Below are 6,855 nucleotides of genomic sequence, written 5' to 3'. Positions count from 1 at the left end.
TTGCTATTATATTAGGCGTCTATCTACATAGAAATAACGTATACTGTAAAAACCCCAGATTTTCTGTTAATAGCAGTTTTTTAAGTACTCACTCAGTCGTTAAATCGATTGATTTTATTTAAATATTGTCGGAATATTTAGGTTAACAAGTTTTAAACAGAACAACGCATTGCTACAAAACACGAAACACTAGTGACGCGCCTAACTAAGAAAAGATACACTTGTTTCCACACCCTGTTTGCTGCGAGTTATTAGGAAACAAATAGGATTTCAGCTTTAAAATCAATGGAACACTTGAACATGTAGGATTTTGCTGTAAAATACCAACGATTATAATATGCTGTTAAATGTTCAAATTCACTGTTTACTTTTAGATCAGAAGTGTTTATAATACCATTTGAACAAGAAAAAAACTACCAACTTGTTTCTATATAGCTACAACACTTAATTTTTGACGTTTTTATTCACTGTTACAACACTCCTTGTTACAAAACTAGGAATACCATTCTATACTCACTGTTGTAATACTCCTTATTACTGAACACCAAATATCTTTTGGCTTCCACATGTCCTCCAACTAAATCTGTTATGGCTGATGGGAAGCCAAGTTCTTTCAGAAATCTCTCGCCTACTACGTCATGACTTTGAGCTCCGAGACATGTCTCATTTGTCACCATAGGATCTAAATCTTCATCCATTCCCACAAGGAGGCCTATATCATGAAACAAGGCTCCCAGCACTACCTATGAAACAATGTCAAGAAAACTTGCTAAATATATATTAATTTTTCATGTTAAATAATGACTTGTATTTATTGGTAATAAAATTTACTACATTGATAAAATTTACTACATTATTTTTTACTTCTGTTTGCAATTCTTTTCTATCTCATTTAGTTAAAAGTAATTATGTCTGGGGTTTTCTGTATTTGCTGCAGCATGTGTACTATCGTTACATAGAAACGAGTCCGTAGTTTGAGGGATAAAGTGTTGTTATATACAAACAAGTTGGTACTTTGAGGGATAAAGTGTCGCTATATACAAATAAGTTGGTACTTTGAGGGATCAAGTGTTGTGGCTATATACAAATAAACGGGTACTTTGAGGGATCAAGTGTTGTGGTTATACACAAACAAGTTGGTACTTTGAGGGATAAAGTGTTGTGGCTATATACAAACAAATTGGTACTTTGAAGGATCAAGTGTTATAGCTATATAGAAACAAGTTGATACTCTGAAGGATCAAGTGTTGTAGCTATATACAAACAAGTCGGTACTTTGAGGGATTAAGTGTTGTAGCTATATAGAAACGTGTTGGTACTTTGAGGGAATAAATAGATGGATATAGTCCTGTCACTGCTCTAAGTCAGTGCAATTGGGAAGATATGTAACTTATTTAATGTAAATATTTTACAACTCAAAACAAAAACAACATCTATATTGCTACATCTCCACTGTTATAATTTTTTGTTTCTGGTACACTGAGATTAAAGCTACAAGCTTATCTTTCCATTCTGTTTACTCACTGCTTGTTACAGAAGTAAGACAAACGCTACTAGATTTGCCTCAGTAAATAAAATTAAATCAAAATTTTTAACATTGTTCTTTTGGTACTTTTAAATAATTAACTGAGTTTAGTAACACAAGTCTTAAATCTCAGAGGTTAAAATATGTTAAATAACAACAGTTTTGGAGCTTCACCACATCATTACAGCCCATTTTGTTATGCCTGGTCATACTCTATATGACTGTTTATCCTGACAAAAGCCCTGCAGTGCCGTTTCCACTGGAAAAGCTCAGACTAAGGATGTCATGTCTAAGACAAACCTTCCTCCCTTTTTTCTTTCCATAATCTCTCTAGTTTATGAGAATAACAGTTTTCCAGCATCTTTTTCAATGATTTAATTACATAGAAATCTATAGATGCAGCAACAAGCAATTTGACTAGTACGAATGCCTTCATATTGAATAACATGAATACCCATTTCATTGTCCAGGTGCTTGAGGTATGGGATGGTTGAATGGGAGGTATGGCTGGAGGCCTTAATCTTGGTGAACCTATATCCTATTGGCTTAGTTTCCAGATGGAAATACTTCTTGATTGTGTTGTGGACTGTTTTATGGGACATGTGGATGGCTTTAGCCACTGACATTTGTGTTTCATCATCACATATAATGCCCCCATGGCTGAAAGGGCAAGCACATTTTAGTGGAATGGGGATTTGAACCCATGACCCTCACACTGCGAGTCAAAACCTCTAAACCACCTAGCCATACCAAGCCCTTCAGAATGGAAATGACTATCCGACGTCCAAAAATATGTATCATCAGTACATTTTATTTTGGTAGGTAGCATCAATGTTCAAAGATAATTTGCAGATAAAAAAAATGTATGTAAACATTTATTTTTTAACATAGCTTATGTAAACTTATAAAACTTTTGTTTTAATAAAATAACATTTTAATTTCACTATACTTTTTAAGAATCATACAAAATCTGCATGTTCATATAACAACCTAAAACTGTGCCTAATTAATCAAATTAAATTTGTTCTGAAAGTTGAGTGCATGAATGATTCAAGATGTTTTTTCAGAACTTTCAGATTCCAGTAAGCTAACTTTAGTACATCAAGGAGGAGCTATGACCCCTGAAGAAGCTGAAGCATTTTTGAAGAGTCCAAGTTTTGATACCATCCTACTGATTCGAAGCTGGGACGACCAATCAAAGGAATCCAAGATCCAAGTTAAACCTTTAGATCATTACAAGAAAACATCAGTTCATCCATTTCTCATAAAATTCATGCTCTTGTCAAAATGTGTAAGATTATTAACACTACTAAGCTCACCACTCAATAACAAGTTAGTTTTCATTGTGTAATTGTGGTCAGAAGTTTTCCATCATCTTGTTTGAGTCCACGGGTCCTAGTTCCAATCAATATATTCATGATAGTTGTACTAATGTATTTTATTAGAACACTTATACAATTTATTAAAGATAATTTGCATTAATGCATAATGTAAATGATCAAGCTTCAACATATTCTGTTTCTCATAACTAAATATTTATATGTTATTTCCCAAGTTTTCCAGATATTCTAAACAAACAGAATAAAGGCTGTTCTTACAACTTTCAGTAGTTATGAAATGCTGCAAACTTAATTTGCATCACATCCAAGATTATTATTTTGAACCTTTTCAGCAAGTGAACTTCATTGTTACTACTATTTGGCTTAATACTTTCAAGGATTTTGACCATGGGACTTGAAGAGAAGATCAGTCATTTTCAATTCATCACATCTCAACACATCGTGATCAGTTTGTCAAGTCTAAAGTAGCATTTAAAAAAATTTCTTTTATTTATAACCAAAATAGTTGTAACACGTTAAAATATTAAAATACTACTTAACATTGTTAAGAGAAGGTTGTATTGATTTCTTCCATACATCTGTAACTATATGTCCACTGATAAAAGACTGTCTCAGAATATCAGTGTTTTATTAACTGAACAGAAATATGCCCAGAATGTTTTTATAAGAACAACCTTTATTCTGTTTCCACTAAATTGTTTCGTGGGAATACATGAGTTAATGAACTGCTATGTTGAAGAAATGGGATTATCAGGTACAACGTACAACGAATTACTTTTCAAAATATAAAGAGTTATATTTGAAATATAACAGTAACTGAACCAGTCATAAAGTAGCTGAAATTCAGTTGATGGATAAATATAGTGGGGAATCTTTATTTGTTTAAAGAGGGTTTTTATTTCTTACTAAAAGTTTCTGAACTGCAATTCTTACTTCTACAAGTAGACTAATTTGGAAATCTGAGCAAGAAACAATTTTATGTGAGAAACTTGCATGGATAAAGTGATGATTAAGTATAAATCCCTGAACTGTAATTGCTACTTTCATATAGCCAATACACAGTAGAATGAAGAGGCTTTAGCAGTTCTACAAGAAGTTCAGGATAAGAACAACTTAGAGTTGAGTGACTTTAACATACCAGCTTTAGCTAGATTGAAGACTAACCTTCTTAAGGAAGGATTGGAGGTTCCTTTCGAAGTGCCAGAGCAACAAGTAAGCTTTTAAATACTAACATCCATGATTAGTTTACTGTAATGAAACGTTTAATCCACAACAGTTATTTATATTGCTTAGACATTGTTTCTCTTGTTCTGTATGAAGAAAACAAATATCTCATGTTCATTCTCATTCTTATTTTGTCTACCATTTAGACTATGTTAGTTAAAAGAGCTTTTAGTTAGTTTTATACCTTGTATTTCACAGGGTAGATCCCAAGAAGATAGCTCCAGTGACAGCTCTGATGATGAGCAAAGATGAAGCATATTGTGTTAGTTTTACTGGAATAATAGATTTATGTGGAGTCAGTTGTGTAGTAGGTAAACTTGTGAAGATGTAATTTGTATTTCTTGTCATATAGTCATTTAATTTTTTTGTATTCAACATTATGTTAAAACAGGTAAGTAAAGCATTTATTTGATACTGCAGGTTAGTTGTCAGATGGCATAATTCAGATATACTTACCTAACACATCAATCAAACAACTACAAGCAACACCTTTTGTCCGTGTTGATACATCACACTCCAATATAAGATCCATAAGTCTTCTTGCCATTGTTTCCTGATAAACAATGATAGATGAAATGTAACATGTCATGTTACACACACACATATACAATATATAATATAACGTTTAACTTGTTTCCTACTTACATTATTATCTTCTCTTGCTTTGTGCAGGATGCTGCCAAACAGAATTCTTTCTTTCAGTGCAGGGCAAGACTGGAAAGAAAAGAACAACTATGAATAAGAAAGAACATCTAATAACATTAGACTACCCAAAACATGTATCTACACTTCTAAACTCTCAAATTACTAATGTTTTATACTATTCATTAGAATATTACATTATATTCAGCAATTTTTATGTTTTTGCTTTTTCAAAGTTACAACAGTAACTACACCCAGTACAAAAAATAACTGACTAAAACACAATGGGTAATATCGTTAATTTTCTGTGTAAGAAACATGGGACACCAGCAGTAATTAGTGGAATTAACTGAAATACTGATGACATTTTGTTTAAATTTTCTGTGTGATTCATATGTCATTAAGGAACCTGTAACCAACAAAGTCGTGAATGACCAATGCAACTTGGTGCATAGAAAGTTCAGAAAAATGTTTAAAAACCATATAGGGTAAACATGAAGCAAGTCTGTATAATAGGCTAATAACTTCTCCCTCAGATGTTTGTTCATGCAGACTAGACAAACTGCTCACAAAATATTCCAATTGTAATCAGAATACACAATGAAGAAGTCTAACTTATAATAAATACAAATAACTGACATTGAATAAAATAACTAGGCACACTATTTATTAAGTTTCTCTACTCTTACAGATGGACAATCTTACCAAAGTTTTTACTGGGTTCCTTTACTCTTCTACATATTCTAAACTTTTTGGCCGATGTATTACTTTTATCAAAGTTTTTATTGTGTTTCTATGCTACTCTACATATGCTTCATGTTTTTGAGTAATGTTTTACAGTTTTTGCCAGGTCTCTACTTCACTAGATCTGTGATGCTTCTTTCACCAAGTTTGAACAATGAGAAATAAATCACAAAAAAAATATTGTGTAGAATAGCTGTATGATATATTTTGAAACAAAAGGTTTGGAACTATATGTCTCCCCTGATCCACCTTGATAAGATCCTCAGGATACCGTGGATTTCATGAGAGAATGGTATTCAAGGAAAGGGTCTTAAACTACATAAATATATTACTCTTGTGGAATTAATACCAGACACAGTATCAACTTGAGAAAAATGTATTGGAGAATAATATCTTGTGACCTTACAAAGGCAATTTCTATGTTAATAGATTTATTCACAAATCACATTGGTCAAAAGTTTATTTGTAAATTTCAAAAACAAGGCCTATTCTTCGACACAGTACATGCAATTTCATGCTTTGTATTAATCAAGATATTATCAATAACAAACTTCTATAATGTTCAAATATGCAGACAATGTCCAGTGTTCCCACACTTTTTAATAGGAAAAATTAAAGACCTTTTCAAGACTCAAAAAATAAATGAGCAACAAGAAAAACAGTCTTACACTTTTCTTCGAGATATGTTTGATGCAACAATAAAAACAATTTTAAAACAAAATATACAGTAACTATGCTGAAATGTTAAACACCTAGCAGTTCCTGGAGGGCTCTATCCAACTGTTCACTGGTCTTTTTTATCTCTCCATCCTTTTGCTTAGAGCCTCCCCTCTAGATGATTCAGCTTTTTCATAATAGTTGTCACCATCTTTCATAATGTCCTATATTTCATTTGTTTTTTTTTCTTAATACAGTCTATGTCATCCATAATTTTCTTTTCATCAGCTTTTTATACTTCTTATCTCTACTTAAGAGCATTCTGATACTTCTGTCTTGCTCCATTTCAAGCTAAAAGAAGTTCATTTGTTATGTAAATATTTTTTTGTCCAACTGTATTGACGTAGTCTTTCACAACCTGGAGGGGTATTAAATGTTCAAGAGACAGGTTCTGTATCAATATGTTTTTATTAACTCTTTCAACCCGGGCTTGGTACCCGGGACTGACCTTGTAACCATTTTGTGCTTGTTATAGTTTTCATGCTATAACTTTTTAAATTATAAGCAAATGTTACTGAAATTTGGCAGTTTATCAGTAAACATTACAATGCTTTCATATGCAAAATATCTAATTTTTATATTAAGTTTTAAGGTTTATAAAGCAATATTTCTCTCATGCCTTTTTTTCTATTCACATCTTGCCTATCTATCATGTAAAGTAAT

General features: G+C 32.1%; 1 protein-coding gene and 1 long non-coding RNA gene across 2 annotated transcripts; both read left to right on the top strand.

Moving 5' to 3' along the window:
• Window positions 1-1,690: 1,690 nt before the first annotated feature.
• On the top strand, window positions 1,691-2,876 carry LOC106477816. Its single transcript, XM_013938339.2, has 2 exons — window positions 1,691-2,343; window positions 2,593-2,876. Exons 1-2 carry the CDS (start codon window positions 2,229-2,231, stop codon window positions 2,874-2,876), a joined length of 399 nt encoding a protein of 132 aa, XP_013793793.1. The 5' UTR covers window positions 1,691-2,228.
• Window positions 2,877-3,839: 963 nt separating this feature from the next.
• On the top strand, window positions 3,840-4,332 carry LOC111084585. Its single transcript, XR_002609626.1, has 2 exons — window positions 3,840-4,077; window positions 4,288-4,332. It is a non-coding gene; the product is annotated as an uncharacterized LOC111084585 (long non-coding RNA).
• The last annotated feature ends 2,523 nt before the right edge of the window (window positions 4,333-6,855 follow it).

This window comes from Limulus polyphemus, unplaced genomic scaffold (assembly GCF_000517525.1).
Source record: "Limulus polyphemus unplaced genomic scaffold, Limulus_polyphemus-2.1.2 Scaffold81005, whole genome shotgun sequence".
In the NCBI taxonomy this organism is placed as follows: Eukaryota; Metazoa; Arthropoda; class Merostomata; order Xiphosura; family Limulidae; genus Limulus; species Limulus polyphemus.
Note: the sequence above shows the minus strand (reverse complement) of the source record. Positions and strands in the feature narration are given on the sequence as shown.

What these genes read in the sequence shown, in the direction of transcription:
- LOC106477816 (XM_013938339.2), top strand. Translation starts at nt 2,229, where the DNA reads ATGACCCTCACACTGCGAGTCAAAACCTCTAAACCACCTAGCCATACC. An exon ending in CATCAGTACATTTTATTTTG is followed by an intron (nt 2,344 to 2,592) that starts GTAGGTAGCATC and finishes ATGTTTTTTCAG; the next exon opens with AACTTTCAGATTCCAGTAAG.